General features: G+C 35.5%; 1 protein-coding gene across 1 annotated transcript in view; it reads left to right on the top strand.

Moving 5' to 3' along the window:
• Positions 1-20300, top strand: part of LOC114642557 (uncharacterized) — a 469497-nt gene that overhangs the window by 3248 nt on the left and 445949 nt on the right. The window contains exon 2 of the mRNA XM_051932215.1: positions 7732-7806. Within this exon, the coding sequence (XP_051788175.1) occupies positions 7732-7806 (75 nt within the window). The remainder of the gene's footprint in view (positions 1-7731; positions 7807-20300) is intronic.

Below are 20300 nucleotides of genomic sequence, written 5' to 3'. Positions count from 1 at the left end.
GTCAGTGCTGCTGCCACATAATACCAACTTACTGTGTTCTGTTTTTGGCTAAAACGCAACTGTTTTTCTTATTAGTGTACACCACTTCCTCATCTACAACCCATGTGGGGTGAGTCTTTCTAAAAATAACTACTTATTAATGACTGGATTTAGCTAGCGATTAAAATGGGTGAGAAAGAGTTATTTGAAATACAGTTATCATGTTATAGTAATTGTACTTATGTCCAAAAAATCTATTGCATAGTTTCTTTCATTTCAGAAGCGAATTTGCTTTTGACATCAAACCCTGCGGTTATGGGTTCAAATCCCAGTACTGACACTGTATGACCATGGGCAAGTCACTTCACCTATCAGTGTTCTAATTATAAAATCAAACTAAATGTAACCAATTATATCTCTGATGTTGTAAGGCACTGCGGATAAAGGCATTAGGCAAGTAATAATACAAAATAAATAAAATATTGAGTCTAAGGTGTTACAGATAGGATAAAATAATATGATGGCATGGCAGTTTCTGCTGCTGCCTCACAGCTCCAGAACTCAAAGGCTTCAATTCTGTTCTGTTCACCATCTCTATCTATGTTTTGTATTAGCTTCCAAATTGCTGATGGATCTCTTTTAGAGATCACATGGTTTTTTCCTAAATATGTCCATGTTAGTTGTGAATTTCCCATTGGGATTAATAAAGTATCTATCTATCTATCTATCTATCTATCTATCTATCTATCTATCTATCTATCTATCTATCTATCTATCTATCTATCTATCTATCTATCTATCTATCTATCTATCTATCTATCTATCTATCTATCTATCTATCTATCTATCTATGTTAGGTTGATTTATAGCTCATACACGTACTGGTGCCCAATAAAAGCTGACCCAAAATTGCACCCAATGCTGTCAAGATTAGCTCCAGCCCTATGATAACCGTAGATGAATAATAAAACATTTTCAGTATTCAGAGTCCTTCATTAAATACATGCCATTTTATAAAAATAATGTTACAAGTTTCTTTTGAAAGTTTAAGTGGAGACAAGGTCAGAGTTAACCTCAGTTAAATATTTATTATAAACAGGCATTCAAAATAGATAACACTTCCTCTGATCAGCATGCAGTCCCCCACCTCTCCCCACCTTTGAATGTGGTGGAGGTTCAGCACGTCTTTATTGACAAAAGAGTATTACATTTTAAAACATTAACTGTTTCACAAAATTCTGCATAAAAAAGTCAGTTTCTAGATAAAAGTTGCAGTATTAGTAATTAGATTCAAAAGCAGAAGAAAATAAAGTTTCCCTTCTCCTATGGAAAAAACATTTGTAGCAATGCTATATTTTGATTAAAAAAGCCCAAAACATATTATTATTAAGGACACTAGGATATATTTAATTGTTAAATGTAATGTAAACATTTTACACAGTTTGTAAACTAAAATAAATATGGCACTTGTAAAATACGTGAAAACATTTAAAATATCCTAGTATTGCATATATATGTCGAAATGTACAACAAACAGATATTTAGAATATAACATTGAAGTTTCTATGCATAATAATTTCATTTTAAATACAAGGGAACCAAAGCCTAATGCAGCATAACTGGCTACACAGCAGGAACCAAACCAAGATGGGGTTCCAATCCATTGCAAGATACCTTCATATACACAGCCACAGTTACTGTACTCATTCAAGGTCTAATTAGGGTTGTCAGTTAATATACCCTGAATAACAAGGGGGCTGGAGTCTGGAAGAAAAACCATTAGAACATAAGGAAAACAAAGAAACTCCACACTGGCCTGGGGTTCGAGGCCGGCTCTTTAGAACTGTGAGGCAGTAACACTAACCACTCACTGCACTGCTCCACAGTGAGTCACACAAAAATCTTTTTAGAAATGTAATTAAGGGCTCTTCATCCATCCATTTTCCAACCTGCTGAATCCGAACACAGGGTCACGGGGGTCTGCTGGAGCCAATCCCAGCCAACACAGGGCACAAGGCAGGGAACCAATCCCAGGCAGGGTGCCAACCCACCACAGGACACACACAAACACACCCACACACCAAGCACACACTAGGGCCAATTTAGAATCACCAATCCACCTAACCTGCATGTCTTTGGACTGTGGGAGGAAACCGGAGCGCCCGGAGGAAACCCACGCAGACACGGGGAGAACATGCAAACTCCACGCAGGGTGGACCCGGGAAGCGAACCCGGGTCTCCTAACTGCGAGGCAGCAGCGCTACCACTGCGCCACCGTGCCGCCAGGGCTCTTCATAAATATACTCAAAGAATATTTTAATATAATTTATATTTAGCATACAGGTATATGTGTTATAAACTATTTATTACAGTTTTAAGCCTGTTCATTTTTTTATTAAAGTATAATAAAGTAGATCTCATTATAATTTTTAAATTGTTTTCTAATAATTAGAATATATCTAGTTATTGTTTGATAACAAAAAAGTTTACAATTATTTTATTTGAAATCTTTTCAAAGCAAATTTTATACTGCATAAGCCATCAGTTGTGTAGTGTATAAAACTGTGAACTTCATTGTTCATGTCATGAAAAATAATGGTTCTGAAAATGATTGTTGCCATCATTTCTTCAACTCCACAAAATTATTAACTCTACAAAATCAGAGTTACCACACTTTGGTTAATCTGTATATAAGTATACTACATAAGAAACTATTGTAATTTAGTAAATCTAAAATTAAATTATAACATTTAATCTTGCTGTATTGTTTTTAAAAACTGAAGAAGAATGGTACGACATTATAAAATGTTTAAATGTTTTTGTGATCCTTTAGTGTTCCAATGCTTGTATATCATTTAAAAAATTCTGTTGTAATTAATCATTATAGTGCTTTGTGTGGGGCTAAAAATCAGATTTAACAATGCATTGAATATTTTTCTAAAGTTTCATCAGTTACCCCTTCATTCATTTTGATAATGTTTTTCAAAAAATTCTTCGCTATATTTTTTTAGTTAACATCTTTTAATTGATTAAGAAAATATGTGTAATAGTGTCACATATATTTAAGGATACCATATACAGTAAATATGCACTTATTGTGAAAAACACAAAAAAAATCAAAATATATCTTTCAAAAATTAGCACACAGGTGAATTTAAAAAATTCCGAGTTGGTGTGCTTTCTTTAATTATATCAACATTAGCTTTAATGGCATTTAAATGTGATATTTCATATTTTTATAAAATAATTATACTTTAATTAAATTGTCAAGGAGTTTGTTGAGCAATTTAATCATACTTCAGAATTTCACAATTGGTTTTTGGTGAAAGGAAAACATTAGTAAGCCACACTTTATAAAGTTGCTTTGAATAATTTTCAGACAAAAGGCCTTATTTATACATTCATTTCAACAAATCTTTCAGCATTTATCAGCATGACGGTTACTGTACTGTACAATGAATAATCCGCTCTTATTCAGGAATACATAAATTAAGCTTGGTAAAAATGGGACTTTACTCCAGTTCAGTAATATCAACATTTGTACTCCCGTTATGGGACAACCCAAACTAAAACCAAAAGTAGTGTAAATATAAGTTTATTTAGAATATCTACAAGTACAAATAAAGTAAACCAACATATTATTACACTCAGTAAATACAAATCCAGTGAACCAACTAAATTAATTTAAGTATTAAGAATAGAACAAGGTACTTATATCTAAAACGTGGCTGGTAATGTGAGTGTTGTGCAGAGTGCAGGCAGAACTTCTGTGTTTTTCCCAGTTGATTCTGGTATTCATCGGGGTGTGTTTTTCCTCCTACTTTGTTCAATGCTTGCATGGACTTGGTTTTGGGCTGGGTCATGAGGTCCAGCAGCTGTGGGGAATCTCTTGGTGAAGAAAGACTCACTGATTTTAACATTACTGACAATGCTGTGATCTTTGGAGAGTCAATGGAGGCTCTGATTGTAAAATACATATGCAAATATATTTGCACATATATGTAAAATATAATTACACCTACACTATATATAGAAGTATAACAAATGATTGGTACACGCAAGTACCATGCTTCCATGTATGACACAACTTTTCATTTATGTACAAAAACATTTCTTTATGATATTGATTTTAAGAGCTTTCTAAAAGCTGTTATCCCAGATAATATGTGGTTTTCAGAACTGCATTCTAATACCATAAATCAGACAAAAATTATTTTAGGGGACAGGATTTCCCTAAAAGTCCTCATTTGCTTTTCTTTGAGAAGGTAATCGTGATGAAAGCACAGTTTACAGACATCCTGGATCTGTATGTTATGGCTTTGAAATGAGCATTTATTGCCTTTTAATATTCTTAAGCATTTCTTATTCTACTTAAAAAAAATTATGGTAAAATTCATTGATCTGAATCACTTTAAAATCCTTAAAGTTTGTATACATCAAGAGATAAAGCAGACTAAATAATCAAGGTTATTTACCTTCTATATTGTTTTTGCAAAAATGCATAGATGATGTGTTTTAAAATGGATTTAATAAATTATTGTTCATTTCTTGATAATGAGAATGGTTTAATGTAATTCATTGAGAGCTGCTTTGTGTTTAGATGGCCTGCAGTGAGAAAGGTGTTGCATATTAAAATGAAAATTCTATATCTGGAAATGAGTTACTGAAAAATGAAACAATAGTTTTTTGAAAACTACAAGATCTATTCTTTGACAATGAAAGCACTTCTAAGTGGTGACCACAGGTTCCCCAACCTGCCTTCTGTATAAAATTGCTACTATGACACACGTAAGGAACTGAGCGACTGAACCAGGCCAGGGGAATGCTCACATAAGACCTGGCCGTGGCCAGCTGCATTTAGCAATATTAAGTATTTTTTTATATTGATGGCCTTTTCACTTATAGTAGTTGCAGTAAAAACAAAACAGAATGTAAACCTTGGCAGTTTTATACAAAACAAAAACTCCTACTCTGATACTTAGTCAAACGGCACTTAGAGACGATAACTGCCATAAAATTCTTCTGTTAAGCACCAATTTACTTTGTGCATCTTTGAACTGAAATCTTCCACCACTGTTCACATGCAAATGCTTCAAAATCCTTAATGTTACAGGGAAGTTTGCATCCACTGCTGTTTTCACTCCTCAGTGTGTTTTGATTTTTCTTTGGAATCATTTTTTTGCTGTAGGACACAACACTTTAGGTAAAAAACAAATTTCAAAACACTGGACTGGATTTTATGTCCAAAAAGTTCTCGATAATATTCAGGTTACATGATGCAAAATATACATTCAGTCCAGCTGATAAACTGCAAGCTGCTCACTTTTGCAAGTGTCTGTCCTTGTTACGGCAAGAAAGTTGCCAAAGATATTTTCTAATTTTAAATTGGCGAGAGAAATGGCCCTCACAATAAATGAATTTGGAATCCTTTCACATTTTCAGACGATTACCTCTTTTAGTAAAAATGTCTCATTCTGGATTCTCTTTACGACTGAAGTATCATTGCAATGCATCTCTGCTGACAGAATAAGTAAGTAATACATCAGACTAAAAATATATTTCTATAGTGTAGAGAACTGCTTACGAGGATTTGGTAGTTATGTTATGAAATTAAGCAAAGTAGTGCCACACTGTATATGAATGACATTCTTGTAAGCTGTGCAAAATATATCAAAACATTAAATATTAATGTTTACTAATGTCAGTTAGTCGGTCATTATCCAACCTGCTATATCCTAACACAGGGTCACGGGGGTCTGCTGGAGCCAATCCCAGCCAACACAGAGCGCAAGGCAGGAACAAACCGCAGGACACACACACACACACACGCACACACACACACACACACACCAAGCACACACTAGGGACAATTTAGAACCGCCAATGCACCTGACCTGCATGTCTTTGGACTGTGTTTACTAATGTTTCACTTCAAATTCAGTTTTGCATGGATTGTTTTGCTCCATCACTATTCTTCACATATTGTTAACAGTCATTCTTTGGAAGTTACAGCTAATTTCATTTAAGAATTTAAATGTCATTTAAGAATTTGTTTAGTTAAGATAAATTGTTTGGCTTTATAGAGTAGAATACTAGATAGATAATGGAAGGTCATACCTTATCCCTTACAAGCTAACATATAAATGAAATGCCCTCACCTATTACAGTAGTATTTTATGCAGTAATGGCTCAGTAGTAGTGACTTGAAATGGCAGGGTGTAATATTTTCTGCTTATAGCACAAGAACACAACTGTCAGTAACAGCTTGATGATTCCTTGAGCATTGACTCAATGTACAGTAGTATGAGCATAGACGATTAAACTGCACTTGTTCCACTACTTGTGTACAACATGCACATTGCTATCAATTATTTTATAATGTTGTACTTAGAACTTGGTGTATTTTAGATATTGTAATCTTATTGTATTCTTTATATGTGTATTAATTTAGTTAATTTACTGTATTTGTACTTGTTGAGTTACTTTGTTTGTATTTGTAGATATTCTCTATAGATTATGTTGCATTTGCTCTACTTTTTAGCAGTTTAGGTCCTATGAAAGAAGTATTTGATTTTTACATATGTACAGATTTTCCTATTTTTACCTTTTTGCAATAAAAAAATGTTAGTAAAGATTGAAATTACTTTACTTGAATTTGGAATTTGTTCTTTGGCTGGAACTAATCTTTGTACAGTATTAACTGCTTGAACCTCTCCCATCCTAGTACCACAAGACTTGGAATATAAATGAAACATAACTACACAGACTGAAATTAAATAAAACTGATTAAATTAACTAAATTAATTAAAAATTAATTACATTTATGAAAAATTATTTTAATTAATTAAAAATCTTTTCAGGATGTTTGGAAATTCTGTATTATTTATTGCATTTTTTGTACTGTTTAGACCCATTTGATGCACATTATCGCGTCAAGAATGATAAACATAACATAAGAACAAAATGAAATTTTACAAAAATTAAAAGGCCAATCAGTTTATGCAAGTTTTGGAAATCTGATTTTAAATGAAAAAGCAAACATGTCCATTGGTGAAATATTAATAAACATAAAAGTAATACGTTTTATTAATTATACCAACTTTCTAGTGGAATTTTGACAGAATAAAGTGAAAAAATGCAATATAGTTGTCATTTTTACACAATAATTAAATGAAAGTTATAAATCAGTTAAAATGGGAGAATTTCACACCTAAAAGACTCCTGTCTCACAGTGTACCAGGGAAGGAGTAATAATGGAAAACTAACTCACCCAAAAGGCAATTTTTTGTTTTGTATAGAGTAAAAAGTGAACCTGCTTTAGCAGAATGAAAGCTATACAATATACATATTGTGTTTTTGAGTCTTTGTCTTTTTATTCAACTTTGTGTTTTCCATTTATTTAGATTATTTGTTGAGTAATACACTGTGCATAATACTACCTGAATTTCCCTTTCAGGAACAGTAAAGTTAAAATGAATTTAAATAGAGGGCTTGAGGAGACCACTGAGGCATTTCAGTGCCCTTGATGCTAAAAACAAAATTGTGTACTCAGTATTCGAGTTTATTGAAAGTTCATGAAGATTTTACAACACAAAAGTAAAGTTACCATTTCTCTGATATTGTACCTTGTGACTATGAACAATTTTGAGAACAAAAACAAATATATGTTGCAGTTGTTATTTTTTAAAAAAGGTTTTAAAATACACAATTTTTTTAAATGCTTTAAATGTAATATAAATATTTTACTTATAGCAGGTGATCTTGATATGGTATATTCTGAATTGAACAAGAAAAAGAAGAAAAAGTCTGCTGAGAATAAAAAACCTGGTAAGATTCTTTTTCTTATATTATAGAGTATTAGCTCTTATACCCAGCTTTGCCTGGGAAATTCTGTAAAACAACAGGCCTCAGTTATGGTGTTGTTGCTTAATCAAATGTATCAGAACTATTATGTAACTAAGTGATTTTCTGTATAAAATATTTTGTTATTTTTTTTTAATTGGCAGGCAGTGTGTTGTGGTGGTTAAGGCTTTGGACCTTGGACTTCAAACTCTGAAGTTGTTGGTTCAAATTCTGCTGCTCACACTGTGTGACCATGAGCAAGTCACTTCATCTGCATGTGCTCCGAATGGAAAAACACAGGAAATGTACCCAAATGTGTTTCAAAAGTTGTAAGTCACCTTGGATAAAGGCATCTATTAAGTAATAATAATAATAATAATATTATAACGTCACTGGATATGATTAATCTTGAACATGCTAAACACAATTGTCCATGAATAAAACATTCCTACATTAGACTTGTCTTATGTTGATGGTAATTGCAAAATGCAATTTTGCAGAAAAAAATGCTTTTGAATTAAAATTCATAATTAGTAGGAACTAGCAAAATACCCGCGCTTAGCAGCGGCGAAGTACTGCTTTAAAATTTTTATTAAGAAGAAAAGTAAACCTTTTTAAACTGAGGGAAAATATACCAATAATTATTTGTTAAGGATCTCTCTGTATACCAAGTTGTCAGTTCAGCCCTCCGGTTGTAATATGACCAAGCTGTGCGCTGAGCTTACTCTTGAGCATGCAACGTATAGTTGGCCATGTGAAAAGCAATCTTGCCTCAAATCAATGCCAACCTTTTGTAGGGTCTGTCCCTGAGACTTATTAATTGTTATTGTGAAGCAGAGCCTTACTGGAAATTGAAGGTGTTTGAATTGAAATGGGTTTCATCGATAACTTCGCATCCAGCTTTTGAGAGTTTAAACATTCATAAACAAAGTGTCCACTACTAAAATTGTCACCTGTGAATCTAACATGTTTAAGAGGCATTGGCAGTTGTCCAAAGGTGTAAAATATTTGGCCATTTCGGTACACTTGAAAGCTACAACCGAACAATTCAGTGGCAACCATCAACTCACATGCAGAACCATTAAGCATTTCACTTTTATAGTGCTCGTGTGTAGTATAATTATCTATCCTGTACCGTCATCAGTCCACACCTTGAACCTGTCCCAGTCATTCAATACATAAGACACAATGTTCTTCCGGATATCAAGAGTGAGCCTGATATGGCCATGCAATATGTAATACAGAGAATGGAAAAAGCAGTCGCCATCTTCGGGCATGGAAACCACTCGGTAAGTGACAGTTCTTTGATCGATGGTGATCACCTCGATAGACATGTTAATGGGGGTATGGTTGGAACGATAAAAGAAATGGGTACCTGAACAATGTAAACTAAGTCTAAAATACCTACACAATAACTATAATCGTAATAAACGAACAATAAAACAGCGGAGAAGCCGTGGATTAAATAAAAAGGCTGCAGTTATCAGCAGGGTGACATGAATACCGTGGCGAAGCAAGGAAGGGAATGAAGAGACCAGAGCGACGGATGGCCTTATATAGGCAGGCAGCCAACTACATGGGAGGCGTGGGGATGGGGGACCCAATGCCGCCTCACACGGCAACCAAGCTGCAGGCTATGGATGTATATCTATACTAATAAAAGGCAAAGCCCTCACTGACTGACTGACTCAGTGACTGACTGACTCACTCATCACTAATTCTCCAACTTCCTGTGTAGGTAGAAGGCTGAAATTTGGCAGGCTTATTCCTTACAGCTTACTTACAAAAGTTAGGCAGGTTTCATTTTGAAATTCTATGCGTAACGGTCATAACTGGAACCTCTTTTTTGTCCATCTACTGAAATGGAGAGCGGCTCCATGGACGTGGGAGGCGGATTTGCGTAACGCGTCATCACGCCTCCCACGTAATCACGTGAACTGACTGTGAACGCAGTTAAGTGCAGCTACTGCGGAAACCAAGCACAGTGAAAACCGTAACTTTAAATTAAGTTTATAGAAACACTCCCGCCGTTTGCAATACCATATTCGCGAGATACAAGTTTAATGAGAGCAGGCAGTCAGCTAAAGAAGGGAATGAATAAATAACTATAATCATAATAAACGAACAAAAAAATATAAAAGCAGTACTTCGCCGCTGCCATGCGCAGGGATATAAATTAAGTTTATAGAAACGCTCCCGTAGATAACCACCCATACAATCAGATTGGGATTCATACTACGAATGCCTGAAATGTAATTACCCCGATCTACATGCTGTCAAATAAATGAACCACACGCCGTGGCACAACGTTAGGGGCTTTGCCTTTAGCGCTGATGTCCGAGGTTTGATTCCCGTAAGGGAGTGCAGTGAGTGTGTACGCCAGATGAGCCCACAATTACGCTGAAACGCGTGTCGCGTACTAGATGACTTTGTAACAGAGTTAAAATTGCTGGAGCGAGAAACTTTTAACTGCCGGGTCATGTCGCGTATTCTCTGGTAGGTACACCAAAAAATGTATACATTTATGCATGTGATGGGCAAACAAAAAATGTACTATACCCGAAAGCACTGCAGTAGTACTCAATGTATCTTTACTTCTTAAATGTTAACGTTTTACTGTTTAATAATTTATACGCTTCTTATATGTTGTTCAAATTCTTTTATCAAAATACCAGTAACAGCGCACTGCACGATAACGTGGAGTGAATACACTTGACATAAGCATTCATGTTATTTATCCTCTTTCTCTGTACATTTACCGTTCGTTTGCTCAGAGGTTGATGCGCTTGATTCTTACTAAGCAGCTCTTCACCCTAGCGTCCCGCTGCTTCTCTTCTTTCGTCGGCATCTTTTCACGTTAAAACTGATTAAGTTACTTTTTGTATTGTGATAAATTAGTATGTTTTCTTTAATTTTTCAGTTAAGCTGGCACTTAAGTCTTCACTCTGCCTCAACAATGATTAGCGAAGGTGGTAGGGAATGAAAACTGCACCCGTACGCATCTGCCCACGGCCGCCCTGGTGCACGCAGCTGTGAGTTCATTCTACAATAAAATAAAATAAAGATAAAAAGACTAATAAAAATCATCACCCCAGAAGCGGATAGTAGACGTGACGTAGTATATGTGTACCAAATTTCAAGTCAATTGGTGAAACGGTTTGTGAGCTACAGGTGATTTAAAATCCTAGACAGACAAACAAATAGCCACGGTAGCGTATTATACAAGAAGATTTTACTGTTTAATAATTTATATTTATATACAATGTGTTTCTTATATATTACTTCATATTCTCATATGATAATGATGTTAATGTTGTTTATATTGATTTCTATGATATTGTAAGTGCTCTTTATTTGTGGAAGAATAAATTTGGCAATTAACGAACTTACTTTATAAATACTACATTTTATTTTTTTCTCTTGCACTCAGTGAGCGAAGCCACTGGGTAATCAGCTATATATATATATATATATATATATATATATATATATATATATATATATATATATATATATATATATGTGTGTGTGTGTGTGTGTGTAGATATGTACTGTGTATATATGTGTGCATATATATGTAGATATGTACTGTATATATATGTGTATATAAATGTAGATATTTACTGTATATATGTGTATATATATATATATGTGTCTGTGTGTATATATATATGTGTGTATTTATGTATGTATGTATGTGTGTGTATATATATATATATGTATCTGTATGTATGTATGTGTGTATATATATATGTATCTGTATGTATGTATGTGTATATGTATATATGTATATGTGTGTGTTTATGTATGTGTAGCTATATGTTGATATGTGTATATATATATATATATATATATCTATACTAATTAATAAAAGGCAAAGCCCTCACTGACTGACTGACTGACTGACTGACTGCCTCACTCATCACTAATTCTCCAACTTCCCGTGTAGGTGGAAGGCTGAAATTTGGCAGGCTCATTCCTTACAGCTTACTTGCAAAAGTTAGTCAGGTTTCATTTCGAAATTCTATGCGTAATGGTCATAACTGGAACCTGTTTTTTGTCCATATACTCTAATGGAGGAGGCGGAGTCACGTATCGCGTCATCACGCCTCCTACATAATCACGTGAACTAAAAACAAGGAAGAGATTTACAGCACGAGTCAAACGCGGGAATGAAGGTAAATGATGTTAATTTTTGAGTGTCTTTTAATACTGTGTAAGCATACATATTAACACATGTGCAATTAAACGTGTGCATTTACGGGGTGATTTCTCAGGCTTAAAAGCTCGCCTTTAATCAAACGCGGGAACAAAGGTAAATGACGTTGTTGAGTGTCTTTTAATACTGTGTAAGCATACATATTAACACATGTGCAATTAAACGTGTGCATTTACGGGGTGATTTCTCAGGCTTAAAAACTCGCCTTTTATTAAAAAGGTAAATGCAAACTGTTTTCATTCTGAAGGGCACAAACCACGTTAGATTTCAGACGTTAAACGCGCAAAAATGTCGGTACACCAGATAAATAAGCGCAATATATTATCAGTTGTATTGTATGCTTACAATACATATAGAAATGTGTTAATCGTTAACTAATATTATGGGATGGTGTTTTTCGACTCGCGCCTTGATTTAAATGATTGCATTTCTTGGTGGGTTTGCGTAGCTTATTGTCAATATCTTTACACCTCTTTTTAAGACTTAATTTAAAAAGGTTTTCTTTTCTTCTTAATTAAAATTTAAAAGCAATACTTCACCGCTGCGAAGCCCCTCTAGCACTGACATCCGAAGTTCGATTACCGTAAGCGAGTGCAGTGAGTGTGTACGCCTGATGAGCCAATAATAAGGGGGAAAGACGTATCGCGTACTCTTTGCGTTATGTGAATGTATGTATGTATGTATATATGTATGTCTATATTTATATGTATATATATATATATATATATATATATATATGTAGATATGTAAATTTGTATATGTATATATATATATGTATATGTGGATGTGTATATGTATATATATGTATATTTAGATATGTGTATATGTAGATATGTATATATATGTATATATGTTTATGTATAAATATGGTTACTTAACCTCTTTAACACACTACTTCTCCGCTGCGAAGCGCGGGCATTTTGCTCTAGATATATGTATATATATGTATGTATGTCTATATATATATATATATATATGTAAGCTTATAAGTACTGCCTTACTTCTCTTTAAGTAAGGAAGATGTAATGATACTTGATTTAAACAATTCCATGTTTTGCTGGGTTTGCGTAGCTTATTGTCAATATCTTTACACCTTTTTTTAAGACTTATTGACTGAAACGGGCTTTCACAAAAAAAGTTAGGGCTTTGCTACAGGATACACCCTCAACAAGTTAAGCAAGTAAAAATAAAAGTATATATTTCTGTTTTATTTAAACCTTTTAAGTTTGTATGCATAACCCCATTTGGCTGTTTTACTTTTTTTTTTCTTTCTTCAGTAATATTTAATCTCCTTAAAGAAAAATAACATATGCATTTTACTTTTTTTGTATCTCTTTAGTAATATTTTAGTGTAAAAGGATAACCAGTATTTAAACCTTTTATGTTACTTTATAAATTTATTTTACACAATGTTGAAAAATTAATAAGAAGCTACATATTTTGGCAGCTGCTGCTTTAATTTTCAATGAAATGAAAAAAGCTCTCCAAGAGAAAACATCAATGAAGAAGAAATAGTTTGCACTATCTAAAAATGAGAAACCCTCATTTATAAAGGTTTGCTGCAGATGACTTAACTGAAAATAAATGAATAGTTCCTATGTGTATAATACATATTTATCTATTTGACTTATGCCTTTATTCCAGCAACTTGCAACATCTGAGGTACAATTTGTTATATTACTTTTGTTTTTTGCAGCACAGGTAGGTGAAGTGAAGGGTCACACAGTGGTGTCAGAACCAGGATTTGAACTGACAAGCTCCGGGTTTACTGAAAGATTACTGAAGAAAGAAAAAAAACGAAAACGGGCAAATAGGGCTATGCATACAGATGTCCATCCATCCATTATCCAACCCGCTATATCCTAAATACAGGAGCCAATAAGTAGATATGTATATATACAGTATATATACAGTATATATATATATATATATATATATATATATATATGGTTGAAATAGTTTTACTGTCAACAGTAAAACTATTTCAACCATTCTATGATCTGCTCCTCACAAACTGAGGGCACTGTGGCGGATGTTAGCAGATTGCTGGCCAACCACAAGCATTACCTGGTAGGTAACCACCCATACAATCAGATTGTGACACAGACTACGAATGCCGTGAATGTAATTACCCCGCTCTACATGCTGTCAAATAAACGAACCACACACCGTGGCGCAACGTTAGGGGCATCGCCTCTGGTGCTGACGTCTGAGGTTCGATTCCCGAGAGGGAGTGCAGTGGAGGGTGTACGCCTGATGAGCCCAGAATGAGGGTGAAACACGTGTCGCGTACTCTTTGCATTTATTTGACAGTAAAACTATTTCAACCATTCTATGATCTGCTCCTCACAAACTGAGGACACCGTGGCGGATGTTAGCAGATTGCTGGCCAACCACAAGCATTACCTGGTAGGTAACCACCCATACAATCAGATTGTGACACAGACTACGAATGCCATGAATATATATATATATGTTTATGTATGTATGTATATATGTATGTCTATATTTATATATATATATATATATATATATATATATGTAGATATGTAAATTTGTATATGTATATATATGTATATGTAGATATGTATATATATGTATATATGTTTATGTATATATATGGTTAAATAACCTCTTTAACACACTACTTCTCCGCTGCGAAGCGCGGGTATTTTGCTAGTATATATATATGACAGCAACACTCATAACAATGACAACACAATTACATTGACAATCATGTTACGTTATTTTTAAAATGTTTCCTTTTCTTTTTCATAACCTCTTTAACACACTACTTCTCCGCTGCGACGCGCGGGTATTTTGCTAGTATGTACATAAGTAGGATTCAGTTAGCGCTGGGAATGCGCGTACCAAATTTCTTGAAGATGGGCCCATAAGTAACAAAGACCGTTGGAAAGTTCAATATGGCGGCCGACAGTGGTGTCATACCACCGAAATAAGTACGTGCATCGGTTTCGGGTTAGCGCAGGGAAGCTGCATACCAAATTTCGTGAAGATGGGGCCATAAATAAGAAAGTTTAACATGGCGGACGTTGTCGACCGTTATGACCGTTACGCGTAGAATTTCGAACTGAAACCTGCTTAACGTTTGTAAGTAAGCTGTAAGGAATGAGCCTGCCAAATTTCAGCCTTCTAACTACATGTGAAGTTGGAGAATTAGTGATGAGTGAGTCAGTGAGGGCTTTGCCTTTTATTAGTATAGATAATGTGAAATTTGAATATATATTATCATTACTAGATGTTTACAATTTTCATTTGTTTACATTGCTCACTCAAGTACATTTCTTTTTGTATTATTTATCAGTTGTATGTAGTCCCCCTTCAAAGTTGGCAGATGTTAATGTAAAAGAAAAACAGTGCTTGAAGTGCTGATAGTTTATGCGTCACACTGATGTATTAACATGAAGAGCAAGGAGCAAAAAACTTTGAGCAGTAGCTTCAGTTATTGCAACACAATATCTGTAACTCCCTTGTTAGAAATTCAAGTGCCATGACCTAAGACCGATGCTGTGGTATTCTGCAATTTAAGCACTGCAATCAAAGAGCATCTGTGGGGTAGGGATGGTTAATCAGTCCTCTTGCAATTTTGAGAGCCGTGAATGGGGAACAAGCATCAATGAAGCAGAACAGATAACCAAGATGAGTACTGGTAGTGACTTGAGCTTTGCTGAACTTTGTCTTTCTGTTTCACAAATGATCGTGTCTCTTTAATCCAGTCCAGGACACCTCCCTGTCTTCAGTCATCCATCCAATCTTTTGGTCAAGAGGTGCTATTCATGTGGCCTGTTAAATGCTTCTGCTCCATCCTTCCTTTGCATAAAGCCCCCTGTCATTGCAGCGCACTGTATGTTTGTTAGCATATTAACTAATACAGATAAATAAAAAACTTATCCGCAAATAAACATGCCAGTTATTTTTCTTTTTTCAATAAAGTCTCAACATTTCAGACTAATCAATCAAAGTAATTTTGGGATTTTTGGGTATTTAATTTATCTTTTGGGGGGGGCCGTTACCCCTAAATATCTATATTATCGAAAAGTCCTTTTATAGCGAACACCTACTACTCTTGATGTATCATCCTGCCAAATTTCAGCTTTTTGACTAAATGGAAAATAGAGTTTTTGTAGGTGAGTGAGTGGGTGAGTTAGTGAGTAAATGAGCCAATCAACTTCACATTAAATATACAGTATATATAGATATTGTCAAACTATAGTATTCAGTAGATGTAACCAAAAGTTACATTTGATGTTTAGTGTTTGTACCTGTACCTTAAGATAGTGTTTAGATTCAGAACAAATGGATAATGAAAATAACTAGAACTAATGATCAAAATTATGTATGGCACTTTTCGCAAAAGTTTTGGGAATATAGAAGATGTTCAACTTAGAGATGACTATGATGTAAATTTTCCCTTAATGCAGTACAGCAGTTGTTGTGCTGCTGTGTTCAGTAAGGAGACCAGGGTTCGTGTCCCAGGTCCTCTCTGTGTGGAGCTAGCATGTTCTGTCTGTGTTTGTTTCCTCCAGGTGCTCCGGTTTCCTCCCACAGTCTGAGGACATGCAGGTTAGGTAAACTGCAGATGGTAAACTGACCCTAGGGTAAGGATAGTCACTCATGGCCCTGATGGGCTGCAGTGGAGGCAGGTTTTTGTTCCAAACAGATTTATTATTAGACAGTCTTTGCCGATAACTTGGCATTTAGCTATATTGCTTATTAGTGCTTTCATTCATCCAAGACAGATTTTAATCACATTGTAGAATTTATTTTTCTATGAACATTATCCATTTGTTTTGTGGATTGGAACAGATTTGCACTTCACAATCCTCACTTTTTTTCTCTTATTTATTTATAAACATTTTATTAAGATAGATACTTTATGATTCACATTTATTATGGTAAACGCAACCAAGTTAGCTGATACTCTGGTACTTTCTTTGCATTTGGCATTTCATTATTAACTGTGGCTGGCTAGAATAGAATAGAATACAAAAGATTTAACAACTAAATGCACTGCTTAAAAGTAAAATAGGCAATTAAGGGTGTTGAACTGTAATAATTAAGTGTACTAAAATTAAGCCTATAAAACATTGCTTTAGTAACAAATTAAATGGTGTAGCAGTAGAGGCTTTTGTCCACCTCTTGAACCCTCAGGTACCACTCCAAACACCAGGTAAAAGTACAATTCTTCTTTATTCTTCTATTGTACAGTGCACAAAGCACCCACCACTCCACACTATTCATATAACTATTACACACTAATCACAAACCAATCCTCCTCGCCCAGACACTTAGCCACCCTACCTCCCAGCTCAGCTCAATGTCTGGGCTTTCCCGCAGTCCTTTTATACACCCTGACCCGGAGGTGTTCCTGCCCAACTGTCCACAGTTCCTTATTCCTTCCGGGTCAGGGTAAACAGTCCTTTTCTTCAACCCGGGAGCACGTTGTTTCTTCCTGTCACGTGACCATGATGTACTCCCGGGTTATAGGGCACATAAGAGCCCACGAGCCCCCCTACAGCGACTCCTGGTGGCCCCCAAGGTATCCAGCAGGGCTGTGTGTAGTAACTACAAAGTCCATGAGGCCCTGCTGGAACTCAGGGCACATTTATGCTGTCCAGAGAGCTCCTCCTTGCAGCCTGGGGGTGAGGGCCGGAGTAAGAAGCCGGCAATCCACCACAATGGGTTCTAATTAAGAAACTGGCTGAGGAGAAAACCTGAAGCCACTGTGGCCCTCTAGGACTGTAAGAAATAATCCTTGTTCTCAAAATAATTAAAAATTGTCTTGGGCGAATAAAAGTACAAATAAGCAATATACAGTAGTTAAATATCAAGTACGATTATCAGCTAGGTCTCTCTTCAAAAGAGAAACTGGTTGGAACAAAAACCTGCTTCCACTGTAAAGCACTAGGACTGTGAGCAACTATGCCTGCCTTAGTGTGTGTGAACGTGTTCACCCTGCTATGGACTGGCACCCTGTTCAGGATCTTCTCCTGCCTTGCACCCTGTGCTTGCTGGGTTTAGGCTCCAGTCCCATGCAGCCCTGCTGAGGATTAAGCAAGCTTAGAAAATGGTATGACATTGGTTAAGTTCATATAATTTAGGAACCAAAGATCATTATGCCACCATATTGTAATTATTATTTAATAAAATAACCATATGTAAACTTAAGTAAACATATAAAATAGCCCATTAAAGTAACTACTGTAATACATTACTGATGCAGCAAACATTTAGTCTCTGTGAGTATGTAAGTGTACAATTACTTTTGGACTTTCCATAAGCAGGACAAAATCAGGTGCAAGGTGATTACATGCTTCATTCACCATTTAACTTTAACCAATCTCACCATTCTAGTAGGTACAATGATTTGTGCATACGATCATGGTCTGTCTTCAGACGATGTACTGTGCAATAAATTAATGCACACAGAAACTTAAGAAAATACAGGGTCCCAGGAATAATCACAATTTATTGCTTTTTTGGCAAAAAAAGTAAAGTAGTTACACCAGAACGCTAGTGCTGCCATCTGCAGTAATCACTCCAGTGAAAAGACCAAGCGTTGTGGTAGTTGTATTCCTTTAAGTTCTGGATTCTGGTGGTGTATGTGGCAGTGTGCAAATGGGGTTGTGCATCTCCTTCTGATCACACACGTGACAGCTAATATAAGAAGAAAGAAATTAATGGTTAAATTATCATCTGTCCATCAATTTGGTACCCATTTAGCTCTCTGATGACTAAGCTGCACAATATTAGGCACAACTATGTTCGTTGGAGCAACAGTCTGTCACAGGTGACACTCACATACTGTATATGCACCCTAATTTTGAGCAGCCACTTAGCCTAACATGTCCATTTTGTATCAATTTAAAATATAAATCTACAACAGTACATTGTATAATTCCATAGATGTTACCTTGCTGTCTCACAAAAAATGACGGGATTTGCGATGAAAACTTTTTGGTTAATTTACAATTCTTTACATACCTTTTAGAGTTTGTATGATAGAGAAATCCTCCCCTACCCATCACTGTGTGAGGCAACTTGGTTAATCTGTCACCCTCCAGCTTTCAGGCTGCTGCTACAGTATTACTGACCTGTTTCTTGATCAAAATTTACGGATCAGTACTTTGTGTATTTTTTGTTGAATAATGTGTCATGCAAAGATACAAGGACTTTCTTATCAGTCATTCAGTTATCCAACCTTCGATTTCATGTCTAAAATTGCTAACTTGGATTAATTTGTCTTAAGTGTCAGCCTCTATGCTGGTTGTATCAAGCACAGAGGAAGAACTAATTTTGGATATGGCACCAGTCTAATTACATGTAAATGAATTAATAATGGCAGTATCAACAGTTGTGTCACTGCATTCAGAAAAAGTGGGACACTGCCATCCCCAACACTCAGCAGATGGCACTGTTGTGCAACAAGTAAACAAGCTGTAAACTCACCTCACTAATTACATGTACTGTTAAAATGTTTATAGCAAACTCAAATTAGTTATAAAAATATTTTTCTAATTGTCCATGATAGACTTAATTCAATTTCTTATGGAGTAAAATATTTATTTTTGGAGTACATGGAATTTTCTTAGTGCCTGGCACTGCTAGCTTGTTTCTGGATTCCTTGGGGAGGTCCTTTGTGCCTGCCGTATTCTAGCTATGACAAAATACCAAGTTGATAGATCTTCATTTTGTGTGATTTTTTAATGGAATTATTTGGCTGACATTTTATCATCACTGATACTAGTGGCCTAATGCATTGTGAAATTATTTGAGGCCATTTAACTTTGCTGCCAGTGCTATGATCTTCCACAAGTACATGTATACAGCACAAATGATTATTACTATTTGCTGTGTCCACTAACTGCACATTCACACCACAGAGTTACTAGATAAAAAAGCTTAAATGACTTTTATCATTTTCACACCAAGCACACACTAGGGCCAATTTAGAATCGCCAATCCACCCAACCTGCATGTCTTTGGACTGTGGAAGGAAACCGGAGTGCCCGGAGGAAACCCACACAGACACGGGAAGAACATGCAAACTCCACGCAGGGAGGACCCGGGAAGCGAACCCAGGTCCTCAGGTCTCCCAACTGCGAGGCAGCAGCGCTACCCACTGTGCCACCATGCCGCCCATCACACAACATTCCATACAAATAGATCAATTTTACAAGAATAGGATTGAAAACAAATCAACCTCCACCCCTGAGAAAGAGAGCATGGGCAGCAGAAT

Source organism: Erpetoichthys calabaricus, chromosome 9, assembly GCF_900747795.2.
Source record: "Erpetoichthys calabaricus chromosome 9, fErpCal1.3, whole genome shotgun sequence".
In the NCBI taxonomy this organism is placed as follows: Eukaryota; Metazoa; Chordata; class Cladistia; order Polypteriformes; family Polypteridae; genus Erpetoichthys; species Erpetoichthys calabaricus.
This window is presented reverse-complemented; position numbering and strand designations above follow the sequence as displayed.